Source organism: Salmo salar, chromosome 02, assembly GCF_965601325.2.
Source record: "Salmo salar chromosome 02, fSalSal1, whole genome shotgun sequence".
NCBI classification, from domain to species: domain Eukaryota; kingdom Metazoa; phylum Chordata; class Actinopteri; order Salmoniformes; family Salmonidae; genus Salmo; species Salmo salar.
Genome location: NC_138292.1, coordinates 57,718,533 through 57,741,871, shown reverse-complemented (window position 1 = coordinate 57,741,871; position 23,339 = coordinate 57,718,533). Strand labels below are relative to the sequence as shown.

The 23,339-nt window shown below is 44.6% G+C and overlaps 1 protein-coding gene across 2 annotated transcripts in view; it reads right to left on the bottom strand.

The window, feature by feature from the left end:
* Positions 1-2,711: 2,711 nt before the first annotated feature.
* The window catches only part of plak (Junction plakoglobin), a 32,038-nt gene continuing 11,410 nt past the window's right edge, over positions 2,712-23,339 (bottom strand). The window contains exons 3-17 of one of the 2 annotated variants that reach the window (XM_014173669.3): positions 12,216-12,271; positions 11,606-11,776; positions 11,109-11,362; positions 8,464-8,702; positions 8,095-8,296; positions 7,571-7,715; positions 7,294-7,397; positions 6,758-7,096; positions 5,992-6,144; positions 5,736-5,855; positions 5,463-5,613; positions 4,380-4,501; positions 3,979-4,021; positions 3,520-3,669; positions 2,712-3,368 (exon numbers count right to left, since the gene is read on the bottom strand). In XM_014173669.3, the coding sequence (XP_014029144.1) occupies positions 3,527-3,669; positions 3,979-4,021; positions 4,380-4,501; positions 5,463-5,613; positions 5,736-5,855; positions 5,992-6,144; positions 6,758-7,096; positions 7,294-7,397; positions 7,571-7,715; positions 8,095-8,296; positions 8,464-8,702; positions 11,109-11,362; positions 11,606-11,776; positions 12,216-12,228 (2,199 nt within the window). In that variant the 5' untranslated portion in view covers positions 12,229-12,271 and the 3' untranslated portion in view covers positions 2,712-3,368; positions 3,520-3,526. 2 annotated transcript variants of the gene reach the window in all.

The following is a 23,339-nucleotide window of genomic DNA, read 5'->3' as shown; positions in this document are numbered from 1 at the left end:
AGCAAAATCATTACACACCTGAAGTCTTCAAGAAGCCTCTACATCATGTGCCACATACCAGTCTTCAGTGGATTTCAGATACAGTTCTGGAGACTGTTTCGTGAAACAGAGTCAAGAGATGCCGAAGACCCTGACTCAAATGTATTCACACTTCCTGAACTGTAACATATGGATCAAAAACCAGAAATATCCAAAGAGACCAGATAATGCTGAGACATATTCACAAATGGAAAAAGACAAAGATGATTTGGAAACTGGCCTTTGAACAACTGGAAAAGGGGCAATCTGATCTCCTATGAAGGAGACCTGGAAGAATGTGGTATTGATGTTACAGAAGTGTCAGTGTACTCAGGAGTGTGCACTCAGCTCTTCAGAGAGGAGTGTGGGTTGTTCCAGGAGGTGTACTGCTTTGAGCATTTCAGCATCCAGGAGTTTCTTGCCGGTCTGTTTGACATTCAACAACGAGAATGTCAATCTCATGGTTGAACAGGAAACAAGCAGAAATCTTCTAACATCTGAAGAGACACCTGCAACCATCGTCCACAAGAAAGCAGTGGACAAGGCCTTGCAGTGTAAGAATGGACACCTGGACCTGTTCTTCAGCTTCCTCCTTGGCTTCTCACTGGAATCCAACCAGACTCTCTTACGGTCCATACTAACAAAGACTAGAAGCAGGCCACAGAACAATGAGGAAACAGTCAAGTACATCAAGGAGAGGCATCAATCTGTTCCACTGTCTGAATGACCATTCTCTAGCGGAGGAGATCCAAACCTACCTTAGCTCAGGAAGTCTTTCCGAGGCCAAACTCTCACCTGCCCAGTGGTCTGCTTTGGCATTCGTGTTGCTGACATCAGAAGAAGAGCTGGATGTGATTGACCTAAGGAAATGCTGCAAATCAGGTCTTTTGAGGCTGTTGCCTATGATCAAAGCCTCCTGAACAGCTCTGTGAGTACCTGGTGATTTTAAAATCTCTTCATTAGATATGATACTATAAGGACATTTCCAATAAAACAAAGGTACACTTTTATTGCTTGGCGAGTGTCCCACCTCCCCTTCCAATGCATTAAAAACCTACTAGGAAATATTCTTGTTGATCATACATGTAATTCCTCTTCAGACTGAAAGGATGTAACCTCACGGAATGATGCTGTGAAACGCTGGCCTCAGCTCAAACTCCTCATACCTGAGAGTCTGACGTTATTGAAATTACTAAAGTGAACTCACATTTTAAGCATCAAATGGTTTGTTACCATATTTTCACTCAACGTGGATCGAGACGGACCTCCTTGAATGGGTTTTGAGAAGGAGACAGTGTGGACCGTGATGCAGAACACTGGATAAAATCTGGCCTAAGAAAATGTGTTGATTTCTCTCTTGAAAGCTGCACACACACAAATTATTCAGTGAGAATACTTGAAAATGTTTTGTTGGAAAGAAATAAAATTAAATGACAGTAATTAAAAATACTAATAATCGTGTCCTTCGGTCTCTCCATTAGATGCCTGTGAGCTATCTGCCGTAGCCTGATCATGCAGGGAGATTTGAGGGCTGTTGGCAGGTGCTGTGTAAAGAGGGTCTGAATAGACGCAGTTATTGAGAGGAAATGGGAGTGACATAGAGAAAAATGGGCAGGAGTGGAGAGGTTTGGGGACTGTTGGCTTGGACGTAATGACAAGTCCTGGAGTTTGCGATGCTTTGACAAGTTACATCGCCTTCCATAATGCTAGGAGTATTGCTTTCCCTGCTACCTCGTCTTATTTGAACAGAGTAGGAGTGTATCTGGACTGGCTGGCTGGCACGCTGTCCTTCTACACTGACCCATCTGCCCACATTTTCTGACCCTCTTTACCCAGGGTTTGGAATGACAGTGTGCCTGTGTCAGGTAGAGCAGCCTCCAATTGGAGACTCAGGCCAGAATTCCATCATTGCAGGTAGTTGATTTTTGCATTGGTTTTAGAAGTAGATTTGCATTGCAGAATTGATACAGAAATCAGTCCCGTACTACCTGGTTTTAGCTGAAGCTCTAGGTAGGATGTAATTTTACAGTTACCATCCCTTCTATATTTATCTTTGTTCGTCATTGCAGTCTCACACAGATTTTAATCTGTAACAAACTGCTGTGCAAAACTAACACCATTTCGGTGACCTTAAATAGCATTAATTTTTCTGCTCTGCTTCACCTACAGCAAATGAAATATTTGGTTTTGTTCAATTTAGGAGTTAAGGGTCCTGAGTGAGACAATTTTAATAATGTTTATCTGGAATACAATTCTAAAATGTGCCCAGACCACAGCCTTAAAATGACACCTGTAGCACATCAATGTAGGCTAATTATGAGTATTATAAAATCACATGCTATAGCCAGGTCTCTGGGCTGTTGAACTTGTTGCATGGTTTCCGGTTTCTCAGCAGACCACTAGATGGAGCCACAAACCATTTTATGTAGTGAAAATTCCTCAAGACAATGTGACTGTTTTAGGCTGAGAGACTACTGAAAATGTTCTCGCTAGATAGTGATGCGATAAATGCAACATCCCATGAAGAGTGGCGGTTCTGACTTCAGCATCATTGGATAAAGAGTACTTTCCCTAAATTTGGGTAGGAAGGATATGCTGTACAGAGCAAAAAAAACTAAAACAGTATGGCATTGCCCCAGATATACAGTATTTCCCAGACTCAATACTATAGTAAAATCAAAACCCAGTCTGCCTGTACTTTAATATATTCTTTATTTTCTTAAACAAAATTGAAGTAAAAACCTTTATGTAGAAAGACAAATTCCCTGTCAGTAGCGTTCCACTTAAGGTTCTTGATTTAGGGCCTCCAGTAGACTCCCCCTATTGGGTTCTCTTCTACTGTGAGAGTCAATGTAAGAATATTACGCCACTGAGTCAGTGTAAATTAACTCTTAGCTCATGAATAAACTCATGCAGACTTTCCAGAAACACAGTTGGAAAAATGTTAACAGCAAATAGTGTTAAGTAACAGTTAAAAACAGAAAACAAACATGTGAGCAGGTGAGCTGTACAATACACGTCGTTCTCCAGTCACCTCTGGTAGTGTTTTCAACTAGTATTGGAATTTTTAAAAAGGAAGCTGCATGATTATCATCACAAAATAAAATCTCTTTGGCATCGATTACCCACCGAAAAGCGCACAACAACCTTAAAACGTCCTCGACTAAAAACCTGTGCATCATCAATATTATTCATAGAAAACAGAAGGTAAGCCCTGTTGGATTCTGAGTCCCAGTCAGTGATAATTGCATATACTACATCGAGGTGAGCAGAGACAGATTGACATCACTCCATTTGAAGATTGTGTGATTTCTTCTCTCCCCCCTTCTGCTTCTTCCTCCCTTCAGTGTCTGTAGAGAGAACAGCATCTTAATTAAAAAGTGGTGCGACTTGTTTTTATAATAATAGGTGTATGTAACTAATGGCTGCTCGGTCTTCGTGTATCTGCGCGCTTGACAACAAGAGCGTGTGTACATTTGTCTGTTGGCTGTATGCACGGACCCTTGTCCTAATAGCGCTCAGCATATCCATGTTGCCTCATGTCGTAGTTCATGCCGCCGGTCTGGTATTCAACATCGGACATCCCCATCTCTCCTTCCATGGGCATGTCAGCAGGGTAGTCTACATAATGGGGGAAGCCTGCGTCCAGCTCTGAAACACACACACTTAGATCAACACTTTGCAAAATGTTTGGAGATACCCTTATTTCAATCATTAAAAAAATGGGGCGGGGGCCTCACTTTTAACATGGTTGAAGTTACATAGATCAATTGCTTTCTCTCTCTCCTTAATACAGTATAATCATATCATAAGAATCCATATATAGCAAAGCAATACAATAACATTGGAACAGTGACTAACTAGCACATGAATCGACAGAGCTACAGCCAGCGTTCTGTTCTGCCCCATGCTAGTGTGTCAGTCAGTATGGGTACCTTTCTGCCAGAGTGAGTTACTTACCGTCTGCTGCGTAGCCTGCCTCCATGGGGACAGCGTTGTGGGCCTGGGGAGGGGTTCACGAGAGGTGAAAGGTCAAAATCAAGTCAGCAAGTTGCCCATATATGGACGACAGAAACCGTGTCAAACTGCCAACACTGTCACCTGTTTTCTTAAATTGCATCATCTACCTTTCTGTTAATACAAAATATTACACTGCCATTTTAGAAACTAAAATACTTCACATGCAAGTATCGACAAATTTAATGCATGCATTTTTAATCAATATTAAATTACCGCTAGAAGCAAAGTATTTTCTTCAGTTAAATCGGAATTGAGAGAAGCTGCAATTTGTTATTAGATCCTGCAGTGGCTCCCTCCTCGCCACAGAGGGCGCTAGAGGCCTCAAGCATAGCTCCACTCACCATTTCCCAGGCGGCGGGGTCGTGCTTGAACAGGGAGTGCGTGAGCTCCACGGACACACGCTTCTTGTAGTCGGAGTTCTTGTCCTCGGAGATGCGGAAGAGAACGGCGGCCGCATAGGTGGCTTGGAGAGAGGAGAAAGGTGACATGGTTAGATTATCACACGGACACATTGACTTACTTTGTCAGCCAATCAATCTACTCCCAAGTTCTGAGAGGATATATCAGGGGGAATCAAATGGCTGCAGTGTACAATGCTACTTCTCAATCCTTGTCTCATTCAACAATTGAGTTAAGAGATCAGATGTGACCCAGACTCAATAATTGGTCAATTAAACGAGAGAGAGATGAAAGCCAGCAGAGACTTGCACCTGTTGAGGCTCCACTGGTTTCTGGAAATGTTGCCTATTATGCAGTCAGACAAAAAAAAAAGCATTCTCTTCCAGGTAATAACTTCCTCTCAATGGACGCCAAACAACAACCTCAATCTATCCACATAGACCGCAAGGCCCTCCAGCGGCTGGTGTTGACGGCCCAGTGCATCACTGGTACCGTGCTTCTAGCCATCTAGGACATCTATTGGAATCAGTGCCCGAGGAAGGCATGCAGCGTCATCAAGGACCCCCACACATCCCATCACGAGCTGTTCTCTCCCTTATCGTCGAGCAGACGGTATCAGATCACGAGGTCAGAGACAGTTTCTAACTACAAGCCGTCAGACTGCTGAACACTCGAACTGGACTGACCACCTGGTCTGAGTCTCCACACCTCACAACTGAGTCTCCACACCTCACAACTGCTGCTACCAGACTCCTACACTTGCCCCCCCCCATCCCCAAAACATGTAAATATTGGACTATAGATTGTGCCTTCCTGTATTTTACTTAAGCTAAAATGTTTTCTATTCTACTGAGCCATTTACTTTGTTCCTATTCTTATTGTTGTTGCATTGTCGAGAAGGAACCTGCAAGTATGCGTTTCGCTGGACGATGTATACCGTACGACTAATAAAAAAAAACGTGAAACTAGTGACATCTATCGCAAATCCTGGGTTTTTGATGTCGTTTTAATGGAAGTGGTCTCACCGATGCCCTCGTTGTTGGAGTGCAGCAGCTCCATGAGTGGCGCGGAGGCTCCCTCTGCGTCGATCATCTCAGCAGACTGTTTGTCCAGGGCCAGCTCACACAGAGCCCCCGCTGACACGCGCTTCACGTTCTCCACTGGAGAGTACAGCAGCTAGGTAGGAGGAGGGAGACAATGGTTAACACACACAATCTACAGGAGATAAAATCAGCAACAGAGATATCGATGTCTTAAAAGCAAGAAACAAATTTGAGATTTAAAAAAATAAAACTTACCTGTACAAAGAGTGGGATGGTCTGCATGCTGGCGATCTCTCCCCTGTTGATGGGGTCTCTGGCCATGATGTGCAGGGCCCCTGTGCACCCCTCCACGATCTCCTCCATCCTCACGCCATCCTGAGAAAGAGAAAGCAAGAGTCAGTCAGTAACAAAAGAGACTAAGGGAGGTTAAGAATAGGGTGAATTACTGATGTAACAGTTGGATACACACATATATATTTTTTTAAGTACATAGATCTGTTTCTACATCTACCTGGTATGTCTGCTGTGCGGCGGAGCCGTGTTTCTGGGCGTCCTGGTGGGCTTTGAGCAGCAGATTGACCAGGCGGGGGATGGCCCCGGCGTCCCTCAGAGGGGTCTGGTTGTCTGGGCACAGTGCCAGGTTACGGATCAGACCAACCACAGCCTGAGGACAAGAGAGAGACGGGGTTAGAGACAGACGCCATTTTGATTAGTGATCACAAAGAAAGCAACGTTCTTTTTGGTTAGAGACGGTTTGTTTTACAAATATCACCCATCTCATCATCGTTTACAGTTTCTCTCGCGCTGCCATTTCTCGTTCTCTCTATGTAGCTTCTTCCTTATCCCTCATTTCCATCCTTCCATCACAACCTGCTCTTCCTACTTCTCACCTCATAGCGAATTAAGCAGCCGGTTACGTGAATGGTTAGCCCTCTCCCTGGGCAACCATCTGTCAACTATTCATCTCTCTATCGCACAACCCCTCACTCTCTCTCCCCCGCTCACCTTGATGACAGGCCAGTAGTAGGGCTGGTTGTCCCTCTATACACCCCTCCATCCTGCCTCTCCTATCCTCTCACCTTGATGACAGGCCAGTAGTAGTGCTGGTTGTCTCTCCATCCTGCCTCTCCTATCCTCTCACCTTGATGACAGGCCAGTAGTAGTGCTGGTTGTCTCTCCATCCTACCTCTCCTATCCTCTCACCTTGATGACAGGCCAGTAGTAGGGCTGGTTGTCCCTCTATATACCCCTCCATCCTGCCTCTCCTATCCGCTCACCTTGATGACAGGCCAGTAGTAGGGCTGGTTGAGCAGCTTGACGATCGCGGGAATGCCATAATGCATGCGCACGGCATTCTGGGCCACCTCGGCGTCGGAGTGGCGCGACGTCAGGTGACGCAGGGCGCACACGGCCGGCTCTACCACGTCCTCCTTCTCTCCCGCCCTCAGGACGGCGTGGATGAGCGCCTCGATACCGTTGCCCTGGGTGACCATTGCCTTGTTGCGAGCGTTGTTGCAGGTGAGGTTGGAGAGGATGCCAGTGGAGCAGGTGAGCATGTTGACGTCGTCAGCGCTCAGGAGACCAACGAGGGTCTGAAGAAGACTGTCCAGACCCTCCTAGAGAGACAGAGTTTAGTTCATCTGTAATATATTAGTGGTTCTTAAAAACACATTGCTGTTTCAATAAGTAAGAACATTTAGAGTAAATGCAAGTGAGGTAAAAAGAGTAGGTTAAAAGGTCAGAGGTTAGGACACACGAGAGAAACAGACAGCAGGGTGGAAACGATCTCTAGGTTGGGAGGTAGAAGTCTCACCTGTTTAGTGGCGGCGTCAGACAGGTTCCTCAGGGTCCACAGACAGTTCTGCATCAGACGCTGACTGGAGCCCGTCAGGTGCATCCCCAGAGCCTGCATACCACCTGACAGAGGGAAACAGAGAGAGTATGAATCTCTTTTCTAACTCCTTTTACTGCAAAATATGTACTTCATTCATAATCTCATAGCATTACAACTGAGAAAATAATTTATTTCATTAAAACCACAGTGTCGCTCCTCGCAAATCTAATACACCCCCTGTATTTCAAACACTTACCAGCATCCACGATGGCAGGTTTGTTGCTGGGGCAGACAGAGAGAACTTTGAGCACGCGGCTGGTGGTCCACAGGAGCTTCTCATAGCTGTAGTTCCTCATGATGTGGACCAGGCCCTCCGGACCACTGTTAGCCAGGATGATCAGCTGAGAGAGGGATGATGGGAAAAATGGAGTTTAATAATGTGAATCAAGCGATAGCATTTCTATGAGCCGCAAACAGTGTGGACATAGACTTTTAGTCCAGCTCGTGACATGTTTGGATGTGCCCAATTCCTCATTTTTCCAGTAGGGATTTAGGCATTACAAGGTTAACATCTTCAAAAGGTCAAAACATTCCATGTATCACTCCTGTCCAAACATGCACTTACCCATTAAACCACAGGCAAGCGCACACAGGGCAGACATCCCTACCCGGCCCCACCTGTCGTCTCACAGAATTACTATGGCAGCCACACCCATGCCAACACAGGGCAATCATTCAAACACACTCTCATTCACCCCCCCCCCCCACACACACACACACCTTGCTCTCCTGGTTGCCATAGGACAGCAGCTGCAGGCAGTCGGTGGTGATGGCCAGGAACTTGGGGTTGCTCTTCTTCAGCAGAGGCACCATTCGCTGCAGGCCGTCAGCCAGGCGCACCGCCATCTTGGCTCCCTCCTGGTGAAGTAGCAGGTTGTGGAGGGTGGTGATGGCATAGAACAGCACAGACTCCATGGGAGAACTGACAGAGGGAGAGAGTTATCTTAAGGATTTCCATAGTTCATTATGAGTCTTACTATGTTCATCTATCTAATGCTTTGTCATTAGAAGGCCACAAAATAAGAGAGTTACGAGAATGAGAGGGTGCATTCCCACACACACTACCCCCGCAGTCCCTCTGACTCCTACCTGAGCATGCGGACCAGGGCAGGGATGCCCCCGCACTTGAAGATGGAGAGCAGGCCCTCTCTCTGGTGGGACAGGTTGTGGAGGATGCTGGCTGTAGCCCGGGCGGTCTCCATGTCCCCGGTGTTCTGCATGGCCCGCACCACCGCCGCCACCATCTGGGGGGACGCCATCAGCGCCCGGCGAGACGCCTCCTTATGGGTCAGCTGGTTGACGATCAGGGAGGCTTTGTTCACAACCACCTGGAAGACGTAGAGGGGGGTTTGGTTCGTTTGAATGGAGGGAAAATGCAGAGATATTAAGGGGGAAAGGCTGACTATTGGAGAAGTACAGCAATGTGAATGAATGACAGCCATGTTGACAACCACCTATGGGGGGGTTAGGTTTATGGGGAAAGTGTGATTGCTAGTGGTAAATAACATGAACGAATGAGTGATTGAATGTCATCCACAAGGGTGGATGATGGCTAGATGCTTGGGGTAGATAAAAGAAACACACATGCATAGCAGGGTTGTGCTCTATTCAGAATTGAAAATGCCTCAAATTCCAATTCAATTGAAGTAGTAAACATGGTTGCAATTGCAATTGCAATTCAAATTAATTAAAGGAAACTGAAATTAAATAATGCCTCTTCTATAATGGTGTAGTTAAATATACAGTTGAAGTCGGAAGTTTACATACACCTTAGCCAAATACATTTAAACTCAGTTTCACAATTCCTGACATTTAATCCTAGTAAAAATACCCTGTCTTAGGTCAGTTAGGATAACCACTTTATTTTAAGAATGTGAAATGTCAGAATAATAGAAGAGAGAATGATTTATTTCAGCTTTTATTTCTTTCATCACATTCCTAGTGGGTCAGAAGGTTTCGTACACTCAATTAGTATTTGGTAGCATTGCCTTTAAATTGTTGAACTTGGGGTCAAATGTTTCGGGTAGTCTTGCACAAGCTTCCCACAATAGCTTGGGTGAATTTTGGCCCATTCCTCCTGACAGAGCTGGTGTAACTGAGTCAGGTTTGTAGGCCTCCTTGCTCACACAGTTTTTCAGTTCTGCCCACAAATTTTCTATGGGATTGAGGTCAGGGCTGTGTGTTGGCCACCGATACCTTGACTTTGTTGTCCTTAAGCAATTTTGCCACAACTTTGGAAGTATGCTTGGAGTCATTGTCCATTTGGAAGACCCATTTGAGACCAAGCTTTAACTTCCTGACTGATGTCTTGATGTTGCTTCAATATAGCCACAATTTTCCTCCCTCATGATGCCATCTATTTTGTGAAGTGCACCAGTCCCTCCTGTAGCAAAGCACCCCCACAACATGATGCTGCCACCCCCGTGCTTCACGGTGTTCTTCGGCTTGCAAGCCTCCCCCTTTTTCCTCCAAACATAACGATGGTCATTATTGCCAAACAGTAATATTTTTGTTTCATCAGACCAGAGGACATTTCTCCAAAAACTACAATCTTTGTCCCCATGTGCAGTTGCAAATCGTAGTCTGGCTTTTTATGGAGGTTTTGGAGCAGTGGCTTCTTCCTTGCTGAGCGGCTTTTCAGGTTAGGTCGATATAGGACTCGTTTTACTGTGGATATAGATTTGTACCGGTTTCCTCCAGCATTTTCCCAAGGTCTTTTGCTGTTGTTCTGGGATTGATTTGTACTTTTCGCACCAAAGTACGTTCATCTCTAGGAGACAGAACGCGTAAAAAAAAAATTCTGAGGTGTTGGCTGAATTGTTTGGATTTTCCCATGATGTCAAGTAAAGAGGCACTGAGTTTGAAGGTAGGCCTTGAAATACATCCACAGGTGCACCTCCAATTGACTCAAATTATGTCAATTACCCTATTAGAAGCTTCTAAAGCCATGACATACTTTTCTGGAATTTTCCAAGCTGTTTAAAGGCTCAGTCAACTTTGTGTATGTAAACTTCTGACCCACTGGAATTGTGATACAGTGAATTATAAGTTAAATAATATGTCTGTAAACAATTGTTGTAAAAATTACTTGTGTCATGCACAAAGTAGATGTCTTACCCGACTTGCCAAAACTATAGTTTGTTAACAAGAAATTTGTGGAGTGGTTTAAAAACGAGTTTTAATGACTCCAACTTAAGTGTATGTAAACTTCCGACTTCAACTGTACATCTAATAGAATAAATATCAAACATGTTATATACATGCATATAAAATATTGTTGAAACAGATTTTCAGGACAAACTTCTCATGAATGAGCAAAGTTATTTCATTAATACCACATCCCCCAGAATGCATTAGTTGAACCCTCAAATGGACCTTAAGGCCTTCAAAAAGAAGCCAAACAAGTGAAATCATTGGTGGAAATATAAATGGCTATTCTAAGCACTAAGGTTAAAAGAGTATATGAACATTGTTTCCAGAGAAGTGTGATATATTCTTTGGTATCTAGAAGTGTGACCTGTCGGGGTCAATTAAACTTTCATGTTCTATGACTGAGTGGAATTTCTTTGAATTGCACCGAATAAAATTGCACTTCCTGTTACTCAAACTCAAAAAAATTATACATTCTGTGTGGCCAATTCAATCTTATGAGCTGAATGGGAGTCAATTCCAAAATTCTGAATTGAGCCCAACCCTGATGCAAAGACAGACGTATCAAACAACCCGTACTGTACCTGGTCCTCATCGTTGAGCAGCTTGGTGAGCTCGGGGATGGCGCGCGTGGCCAGCTCGGCGTCGTCCTGGTAGTTGATGAGGTGGACGATGGCCGTCTTGAGGAGCTGCGAGGGCTCGGCCAGCCGCTGGACGTTGGTCATCTGGGACGGGTCAGTCTGGGTGGACAGGATGGTCGTGCCCTCCATCACCGTCTCTGGGAACATGGCCGCTCGGACACGCTGGGCTCGGGTCAGGGCATACTGAGACTCCACTTCTACAGGGAGGGGGATGGAGAGGAGGAGAATGTTGTGGTTTGTATTTTTAGATGTTGGGTTTGAATGATAGTTTAGTATTAAGTAGTAATAAGGTGTGTGTGTGTGTGAGAATGTTTGTGTGTGTGTTTTAACTCCATGTTCCTAAGTGACACAGTACATGTTTGTAGCAGGTTGTACTTTTGAATATTTGTTTATGTCAATTTGAGCGCGTGTATTCAAGCACTAAACTGCGTGCGTCTCACCAGCAGGGTTCTCTGAGACGACGGTGGTGGTGACGGTGCTGTACTGCTTGGTGCTGTACTCGGTCCCGTCATCATCGGTCCTCACTGTGGTGGCTCCTGACTGGATCCCAGAGTCCCCGGCGTAGTAGGTCTGCTGCCACTCTTTCACCTTCACCCTCCCCTCATTGCCCACTACGGAGGGAAGGAGAGCAGAGAGGTTAGAGTGGAAGTGCACTTTGAAGTAATATATTATCCATGTTCAACACACTTGTTAGTGCCCTCAGGGCTCGCCCACTACAGAGGGAAAGCGGGGAGATCTATGGGGTTATTATGGACTGCACTTAGAATAATAGCCTGCACTTGTTAATAACGCACTAGGAGGGAGAGCAAAGAGGGGTTATTAGAGACAACAGTGCACTTGGAAGTTACCCATTAGCCATTATGCATCTAACATGCTTGTTATTTCACTAGGGGGAAGACATTGTGTTCACTTGAACAAAGGAGAGGAAGGAATATGAGGGAGAGGAGGAATTAAGAGGAAGGTGATAGCCAAGAAGAGGAAGAAAACAAAGGAAGAAATAAAAAAGGTTGTGAAAGGGGGGAGAACAATATAGCCAGATTATGAACCCACTCTGCATTTCCATGGTGGCCTCCTGGGCTCAAATCAACAACAATGGAGGAGAAGACCTGAAAGACAAAAAAAAAAGAGAACATTGAGAAAGAATTATCTTCCACATTTTGCCACAAATTACAATCATACCACTCAATTATTTTACAGTTTGCCGTCTTTATTCTTCTAACCGGTCTTTTTAAAAAGGTAAATATTAATTAGGCCGTTAGTTAAAATACATTTTATTTCACTCTCTCCCCCAGGTAAGAGTACAGATAGGTGAATGAATGCCCTCCCTCTGAACAGTGCCAGAAATGACAGCACCGAATCAACAGCAAAGGCTGCTGGGATAGGAGAGGAGGGGGCAGAGAGACAGCTGCAGGACAGGAATGCCAACTGCTAAGCCCCCGCGGCCTTTAACCCCGGGCTGAGCCACCGCCTGTACATACGGCTGTGGGAGCGAGACACCTGCCTGCCTGCCAGCTGCTGACTGACAGTATCAGCTCCCAGAACCCGCTAGACAGGTTTCTCGTGTGTGAGAAAGTAAGTACTCCTTCATACACACCCTATTCCTCCTAAGACAACACCTTTATAGTGCACACACACACACACACACACACACACACACACACACACACACACACACAGTTCCTTCTCAAAACGCCACATCTCCTTCACCTGTAAATACAGGCCCAACGCTTTATGACCATTTATCACTGGCTGATTTAATACTATTTAAACACTCCCACCTCAGTTCTTTTTTAATCCTTATCAAGTCATTTTTCCCAGCAGTACCTGTCTCGTATCTCCATTCTGCTCTCTCTCTCTCTCGTTGTGACCATCTATCATACACCCGGGCGCCGAAGACGCGGATGTCGATTAATGCAGCCCTCCGCACCTCTCTGATTCAGAGGGGTTGGGTTAAATGAGGAAGACACTATTCAGTTGTACAACTGACTAGGTATCCCCTTTCCCCCCCCTGTCCTGAAGTATCGCCATACAGCTAAAGTGCATTCCTTCTGCAGTGTTGGTTTGGACCTGATCTACTCTTCCCCACTTAAATGATCCCTCAGTTGGCCCCACGTGGTTTCTCATTATGAAGCATTTAAATGCCGACTCATTCAATTGCAGCCATGCTAGCTCTCCATTAACATTACATTGGGATATTTAACCAATGCCATCTAACTGAATGTCTACAATTAGACCAATATTCTAAAGGTTTCTTACAATTAAATGCATTTTAACTTTTTTTTTGTTTGGAGCCATTTTCCCAACGAGCAAAGGCCAAGTGAGAGTGAGTGTGTGTGTCTCTCACATTGCACACATTCCTAATTCTGATGGTCTTCAGATTCAAAATAACCTCAGGTGCAGGAGAGAGCTAGTTGGAGGATGACCCACATCCACTCCTCAATATAAACACTTAGTTTCACTGTGAACAAAACGTCACGACTTCTACACTCAACCCACCACTCACTCAATACATGATCAACGATGGCTCGTTCATTGCAGTTAAATGCGATGGGAGTGGCACGTGACGTTACAGTCCACTCGACAATGTCACCAGTGTGTGGTTCAGATGTTTGCGGTGATGGGAGTTACTGTAACTGAAGGGATGGGATTCTTTGCTGGTCACAGACATTACTGACATGCTGTGTGTGTTTGTAAACTGGATAGGATTGTGGGAGAGTCCGTGGGGCGCATGCATGATACACGAGTCAGGCTGTTTAGAGCCATTCTCCCAAAGAGCAAAGGCCAAGTGTGCGAGAGTGTGTCAACGTGTTTACACGTTTCTGTTTACGTGCATCTCATTTTTCATATGCGCGAATGTAGCAGCTTGAGACGTCACACAATCCCACACGAATGCGCCATACGTCCAAGATTAGCTAAAACGAACTATGTAGAACGCAGAAACATTTTAAAGTCCATTTTGCACTGCTATTCTTTATTCATACGAGAGTGGGCATTCATTTGACGCTTTTAAACCATTATATTTACCTGCTTATTTTCAGACTCAGGCCGCAAATACATACAATATGAAATACTTCCTAATGAGGCATGACAGAGAGTAGCCTACACATTCACTTAATATTGCCGTCACCGGAAAAGTCTGACAAATGTGTTTGTTTCCAAATATACGCAGCTATGGAAATGAGGTGGAGGGTTGGACTGACTACCGTATGGCAGGAATGAAGGAAAGAGGATCTATTTTCCACCTTGTAGTAGCTAGGAGAGATAATGTGGCGAGTCGTGACAGCATGTTGTCCCCCAGGCGTGTTTGCACTTGATGGGCGATGCACAAACATTCCTGGCTACCTCTGCCTGTCCTTGTATGCAACCCAGGCATCTCCAGGTACTGAATTTGCATATATGTGAATATGACCTAATACAGTAAACATCAAAATGTATCTATGAGCTTTTCTATGCAAAAGCATATTCGTTTCATCTCATATAGGACTCTGTTTTAGAAATCTAAATTGTCATCCACCTGGAAATCACATTTAACACATTGTTATTTTATGCCGCTCCGAAGTATTTTTGTACACGCAGGATAGTAGCACTACTGTACCAGCGTGCATAACAATCCTTGTCTGAAATGAGTCTGGAGTTGCTCTGTGGGTCTGTCAAGCCGTGAGCCTGTTACTGATGTGAGTGATAGTAGCACGCCCTCCTCCCTGTGTTAGCCCCGGGGCTCAGAATGGGGAATGTGTGTGTGTTTGGTGTGTTCTTATGTTTCAATCTCTAGAACTGGAGAGTTGTCATGTGTTTCCCACAGAGACCAGGAGTGTAGTGGAGATGCCCGTATAAATTGTGTATTTCTCACTAATGACCTTCCTGCGTTTTCCCCAGGGTTCAGAGAGAAATTAGATTGGTTTGTGTGTGTGTTATTCTAGACCCTCCACCCAGAGAACCCTCATGCATACTTATCTCACTAGCATTTGGAACAACAGACTGAGTCACAGGCAAGTCACCATGTTACCATGGGAGTGTCAGTGTGTGTGTGTGTGTGTGTGTGTGTGTGCAGTATGCATCGGTCTCACTCTAGGCCCTTAAGGAGGTATGTGTGCCCATCTGAGCTCCATTGAAAACAGTCGAGTCACAGCCCAGTCAGGAAGCTACCTGACCTATGGGGGTTCACAGTGAACAGGGCGTTGGCCAAGAGGCATGTCTGTCTGAGCTTGTCGCTACACGTTTACAGATACAAGCTTACTCATCATGGACACAGAACATGTCTCCCACCTCTCCTACTCCCCATTTCTCTCTCGCTCTGTGTTTAAATAGAGGTGTGGCACCCATTTCTCCTTTTCCCAAGCTTGGGAGTGTCTTGTCTTTTCAACTGTGCCAATTACCATTAGATAATAATGAATTAGATGACATTGAAAAATAATATCAAAATTCTATCTAGCAAAGATAGATAGATGGATAGATTTTTTTTGTGTGAATCTGTGGCAGTGTTTGTGCCGTCTGTTTTCCTGGGCAAGGCAGTGGGTTCAGATGAGTTCCGATTTAACCTGTTATGGCTAGGGGGCAGTATTTTCACGGCCGGATAAAAAACGTACCCGATTTAATCTGATTATTACTCCTGCCCAGAAACTAGAATATGCATATAATTATTAGTTTTGGATAGAAAACACTCCAAAGTTTCTAAAACCGTTTGAATGGTGTCTGTGAGTATAACGGAACTCATTTGGCAGGCCAAAACCTGAGAAGATTCCATGCAGGAAGTGCCCTGTCTGACAATTTCTTGGCCTTCTTGATTATCTCTATCCAATACAGGGGATCTCTGCTGTTACGTGACACTTCCTACGGCTCCCATGGGCTCTCAGAAGGTGGCAAAAAGCTGAATCGTGGCTTTGCAGGCTCTGGCTGAAAAACATTAGCGCGTTTGGATAGTGGCTGGTCACAGTACTGTGAGACTCAGGCTCGTGCACGAGTCGACTCCATGTTTTATCTTTGAACGAAAACCACCACTCCCGGTCGGAATATTATCGCTTTTTTACGAGAAAAATGGCATAAAAATTGATTTTAAACAGCGGTTGACATGCTTCGAAGTACGGTAATGGAATATTTCGATTTTTTTTGTCACGAAATGCGTCGTGCGAGTGACCCTTCGTCACCCTTGGATAGTGTCTTGAACGCACGAACAAAACGCCGCTATTTGGATATAAACAATGGATTATTTTGAACCAAACCAACATTTGTTATTGAAGTAGCAGTCCTGGGAGTGCATTCTGACGAAGAACACCAAAGGTAATCAAACTTTTCTAATAGTAAATCGGAGTTTGGTGAAGGCTAAACTTGCTGGGTGTCTAAATAGCTAGCCCTGTGATGCCGGGCTATGTACTCAGAATATTGCAAAATGTGCTTTCACCGAAAAGCTATTTTAAAATCGGACACCTCGATTGCACAAAGGAGTTCTGTATCTATAATTCTTAAAATAATTGTTATGCTTTTTGTGAACGTTTATCGTGAGTAATTTAGTAAATTCACCGGAAGTGTTCGGTGGGAATGCTAGTTCTGAACGTCACATGCTAATGTAAAAAGCTGGTTTTTGATATAAATATGAACTTGATTGAACAAAACATGCATGTATTGTATAACAATGTCCTAGGGTTGTCATCTGATGAAGATCATCAAAGGTTAGTGCTGCATTTAGCTGTGGTTTTGTTTTTTGTGACATTATATGCTAGCTTGAAAAATGGGTGTCTGATTATTTCTGGCTGGGTACTCTGCTGACATAATCTAATGTTTTGCTTTCGCTGTAAAGCCTTTTTGAAATCGGACAGTGTGGTTAGATAAAGGAGAGTCTTGTCTTTAAAATGCTGTAAAATAGTCAAATTTTTGAGGAATTTGTAATTCGCGCCACGCCTATCATTGGATATTGGAGCAGGTGTTCCGCTAGCGGAACGTCTAGATGTAAGAGGTTAATTGTTGCGACACACCCCACAGCCTTAGCAACAAAGACTTCACTCACTCACTCACACACACACACACACACACACTATACTGTTGACTATCTAGTCTATCAACTCTTCCTGGTTGTCCAATCAATCTTATTCTCTCACGTGTTTTTTTTGTAACACTGTGCAAACAGCCTCGGCAGCCTTGACCCTGACTGTACCAGACTGTAGATGGCTATAGTGATAAAGTTATGATATGATAGAGAAGAACAGATAGGAGAGAGAGAGAGGCATGTTGAGTGTGTTTCTACAGTGTTCTGGGTGCTGGTAAAACATCAACAGACCTAGAACTTATGGCTCCTTCACCAAATCCCCCATTAGGAATCAACTGGAAATGAAAAGTACAGATTCCTTGAGCTGTGTTGACCACAAGTTAAAAGTAGTAGTAGTATTGCAATATGTTGGCTGCTGACAGAACGACACTGTGTATACCTGCCAATGAACACTGCTACATCGTGGGTAGTGACCAGGAACTGCTGTTGGATTGCATGGTGTGTACATCGGAGTGGACTTTGCTCCTCCACCCTGCATTCTAAGTAGTGTGGTTAGATTAATGACTGATGGACTCACTCCCTCCTACTGTACCTTGATCCATTATTATTCACCACTGTACTAGGAGCTATACCTTTCTTTTCCAAAGCCCTAGCCCTGCCCAACTGGCAGGTGTCTTCACTGACATTTTCAACATGTCCCTGATTGAGTCTGTAATTCCAACATGTTTCAAGCAGACCACCATAGTCCCTGTGCCCAAGAACACAACGGCAACCTGCCTAAATGACTACAGACCCGTAGCACTCACGTACGTAGCCATGAAGTGCTTTGGAAGGCTGGTAATGGCTCACATCAACACCATTATCCCAGAAACCCTAGACCCACTCCAATTTGCATACCGCCCAAACAGATCCACAGATGATGCAATCTCTATTGCACTCCACACTGCCCTTTCCCACCTGGACAATATGAACACTTATGTGGGAATGCTATTCATTGACTACAGCTCAGCGTTCAACACCATAGTACCCTCAAAGCTCATCACTAAACTAAGGATCCTGGGACTAAACACCTCCCTCTGCAACTGGATCCTGGACTTCCTGACGGGCCGCCCCCAGGTGGTGAGGGTAGGTAGCAACACATCTGCCACGCTGATACTCAACACTGGAGCCCCCCAGGGGTGCGTGCTCAGTCCCCTCCTGTACTCCCTGTTCACCCATGACTGCATGGCCAGGCAAGACTCCAACACCATCATTAAGTTTGCAGACGACACAACAGTGGTAGGCCTGATCACCAACAACGACGAGACAGCCTATAGGGAGGAGGTCAACAACCTGGCCGGGTGGTGCTAGAATAACAACCTATCCCGCAACGTAACCAAGACTAAGGAGATGATTGTGGACTACAAGAAAAGGAGGACCGAGCATGCCCCCATTCTCATCGACAGCGCTGTAGTGGAGCAGGTTGAGAGCTTCAAGTTCCTTGGTGTCCACATCACCAACAAACTAGAATGGTCCAAACACACCAAGACAGTCATGAAGAGGGCACGACGTAGCCTATTCCCCCTCAAGAAACGAGTAAGATTTGGCATGGTCCGGAGATCCTCAAAAGGTTCTACAGCTGCAACATCGAGAGCATCCTGACTAGAGGTTGACCGATTAATCGTCAGGGCCGATTTCAAGTTTTCATAACAATCGGTAATCTGCATTTTTGGACGTCGATTACATTGCATTTCATGATGAATACATCATACACACATACATACAGAGTTGTGGCCAAAATTTTGAGAATGACACAAATATGAATTTTCAAAGTTTGCTGTTTCAGTGTCTTTAGATATTTTTGTCAGATGTTACTATGGAATACTGAAGTATAATTACAAGCATTTCATAAGTGTCAAAGGCTTTTATTGACAATTACATGAAGTTGATGCAAAGAGTCAACATTTGCAGTGTTGACCCTTCGGTTTCAAAACCTCTGCAATCCGCCCTGGCATGCTGTCAATTAACTTTTGGGCCACATCCTGACTGATTGCAGCCCATTCTTGCATAATCAATGCTTGGAGTTGGCCAGAATTTGTGGGTTTTTGTTTGTCCACCCACCTCTTGAGGATTGACCACAAGTTCTCAATGGGATTAAGGTCGGGGGAGTTTCCTGGCCATGGATCCAAATATCGATGTTTTGTTCCCCCGAGCCACTTAGTCATCACTTTTGCCTTATGGCAAGGTGCTCCATTATGCTGGAAAAGGCATTGTTCATCACCAAACTCTTCCTGGATGGTTGGGAGAAGTTGCTCTCGAAGGATGTGTTGGAACCATTCTTTATTCCTGCCTGTGTTCTTAGGCAAAATTGTGAGTGCGCCCACTCCCTTGGCTGAGAAGCAACCCCACACATGAATGGTCTCAGGATGCTTTACTGTTGGCATGACACAGGACTGATGGTAGCACTCACCTTGTCTTCTCCGGGACAAGCTTTTTTCCGGATGTCCCAAACAATCGGAAAGGGGATTCATCAGAGAAAATGACTTTACCCCAGTCCTCAGCAGTCCAATCCCTGTACCTTTTGCAGAATATCAGTCTGTCCCTGATGTTTCTCCTGGAGAGAAGTGGCTTCTTTGCTGCCCTTCTTGACACCAGGCCATCCTCCAAAAGTCTTCGCCTCACTGTGCATGCAGATGCACTCACACCTGCCTGCTGCCATTCCTGAGCAAGCTCAGTACTGGTGGTGCCCCGATCCCGCAGCTGAATCAACTTTAGGACGGTCCTGGCGCTTGCTGGACTTTCTTGGGCACCCTAAAGCCTTCTTCACAACAATTGAACCACTCTCCTTGAAGTTCTTGATGATCTGATAAATGGTTGATTTAGGTGCAATCTTACTGGCAGCAATATCCTTGCCTGTGAAGCCCTTTTTGTGCAAAGCAATGATGACGGCACGTGTTTCCTTGCAGGTAACCATGTTTGACAGAGGAAGAACAATGATTCCAAGCACCACCCTCCTTTTGAAGCTTCCAGTCTGTTATTCGAACTCAATCAGCATGGCAGAGTGATCTCCAGCCTTGTCCTCGTCAACACTCACACCTGTGTTAACGAGAGAATCACTGACATGATGTCAGCTGGTCCTTTTGTGGCAGGGCTGAAATGCAGTGGAAATGTTTTTGGGGGATTCAGTTCATTTGCATGGCAAAGAGGGACTGTGCAATTAATTGCAATTCATCTGATCACTCTTCATAACATTCTAGAGTATATGCAAATTGCCATCATACAAACTGAGGCAGCAGACTTTGGGAAAATGTATATTTTTGTCATTTTCAAAACCTTTGGCCACAACTGTATGTATGTGTGCTCTTGCACATTGGCTAACCGGACTATCTGCATTGTGTCCCGCCACCCACCACCAACGTCTGACCTCTGTGATTGCCAACAAGGGTTTTGCCACCAAGTACTAAGTCATGTTTTGCAGAGGGGTCAAATACTTATTTCCCTCATTAAAATGCAAATCAAGTTATAACATTTTTGACATGCGTTTTTCTGGATTCTTTTGTTGTTATTCTGTCTCTCACTGTTCAAATAAACCTACCATTAAAATTATAGACTGATCATTTCTTTGTCAGTGGGCAAACGTACAAAATCAGCAGGGGATCAAATACTTTTTTCCCCTCACTGTATAGCCTCGCTACTGTATATAGCCTCGCTACTGTTTTTCACTGTTGTTTTTATTTCTTTACTATTGTTCACCTAATAGCTTTTTTGCACTATTGGTTAGAGCCTGTAAGTAAGCATTTCACTGTAAGGTCTACACCTGTTGTATTCGGCTCACGTGACAAATAAACTTTCATTTGAACCCCACTATTGTTCTTCCTGAGCTACTGGGATAGTTTGGAGGATTCTGATCTTGGGTCAGTTTTGTATTTCCCCCACTAATGGTTAGGATTGGGGGAGGGGAATCTGATCCTAGATATACCTAGGGGAAGCTTTACCCTACAGCATTCTGGACTGATGGTCAGGCCTTCCAGGAAGCACAACACAATGAGGGCAGGAATGTCTGACTGCCAGAGTGCCCCCAGTGGACGAGAGTGAAAGAGAGATGAATGCGGTTTGGCGCCAATCGCTCGAATCCTGGTGTGACATTCCACACTAGCCCCATACATTTAGCCTCTTTCGACACACACTTTCCCGCTGCGAACATCAACCAAAATAGTCCTAAGCTGAAAACGCTGTTTCCCCCTCTCTCTCTAACCATCTCATCTTGTACGGCAAACAAACACCATCACCTCCTCTCAGACAAACAAGTCTTAACTATTGTCATACATCCAAACCATCCCTTCCTGACTAAACGGGCTCACACAGACGCTGTGTCAGTGGATGATTAACTAGGTTCCACAGATTGTGTGAATACTGCTCATCATCTCCAGCCTCCACTCACAGGCATGTCAGACTGGGGAGTGTCCTCATTACCCTGGCAAGTTGTGGCACTGTGCAGTCTCTCTCTTTGGCTCCTATCTGGCAAAAAACACACCCATTCGCTGGAGAGTATAAACCATAGCAACATCTCTTTACAGCCCTATCCATTTATACACCGACTTGAATCAAAAATGGCTATTAGCTTAAGCCTTGACACACTAAAAAGAGATCCAGCGGACCTGGTTTACCAAGATAAGGTTGACTAAACCAGGCTAGCCTAAACTACACCCCAAAAGGAATGAAGAGGATAAATGACAGAGTGGAAGAACCCAGATCTAAGGAGATAAAAAGGCTTCAATCCGTGTCAAAAGCCTGATGGGGAAACAAATAGTGGTGGAGGTGTGGCAAGAGGCATCATAGACCTTCACAGTCTAAGCATTGTGGATCTCTAAAGCCATACATCTACATTTGAGAGCAGTAATACAATGTGCAGAATTTATTCCTGGTCTTGTAGACAGGTTTGTTTTCTTGATCCTGGCCACATGTGCTGCTAAGCCAGAGGTAGACTTGTTCCACAGACAGCCATAAGAGACAGAGCGAGATCAAGAGACAAAAAAGACTTGTGACAGAGGTGGGTGGGGGTGGTACAGATCAAGCAGATTAAGTCCCATTACCACACATCTGTAAAGCTGCGTTCACTATCTGTGTATAAGGCGGACCTGCCTCTCCCCACCAATGCGCACACATCAACACTAGGGGAACTGGGTTAGCGAGATTAAGAGATTTTCCGTCATAACCTACTCCTGTTTCCCGGGATAAATAACTGAGAAACCGGCAAATCATTTCTAAGAACAGCCTGATATGAAACGGAACTCTTGATTTATAATGTCATGTCTAAAATCGGTCTTCTCTACAGACTTCTCTGCATGATCAATCAACACTCAGGCCAGTGACGGACAGCGCATCTCATATGGAGCGCAATTCACAATGTAGGTCTTCACTCTTGCGCAATACTCACCGGCCCTCCGCTGGCCTCTAACTCTTGTGGAGTCCCGGGAAAACCTAGACTAGAATGTATTATATTTGTGGACTAAGAGGGATGCAAGCTTGCTCGTTTGCTGAATGTTAAATGCTGTGGCAATAGACTATAGCAGTTATTTATTCAGACCCATAACCATTCAATCTCGGTGAAGAGAAGCGAAATCCGTCTGCATCTTATTCTCGTATATCATTACAATGAAGGCCAACGAAACATTTTATTTAACTGATGAGAGCAAGGAAGAAATGAAGCAACAGGAGAGGTAATACGCGTTACTGACGTCGTACAACATTAGGGGAAATATTATGAAAAGGTAGGCTAATGAGTCAGCCTACTAATTATACAAATGTAAAATAGGCCATATTATATTTCAAAATTAACATCTAACTAACAAATGTAACTTTGCAGGCTGCATGTCCTACACCAGCATCACGTGTTCTCTCCCAGCGTCATGGTTTGAACAAAGTGCGTAATTCCAGTCCATGCAACACAATAATACAGCCCACAGTTAAAAAGAGTACTGGAGCTTGTTTAAAATGTATTTACCGAAGAGCGCATACAACTATGGGCTTGGATCTTTTTCTGGCGTGCGTCATGTGCAGTAGCCTATTGGATAATGGCACAATCATTTGGGCTTTTTTTGGGGCGTGTGACTAATAAAATGTCTTTAATGTAGGGCTCACCTGGCTAAGGTGGCATCAGGCTTGAATTGTCATGCCGATCACAGCTCTAATCAAATCCTAACATATTTATGACA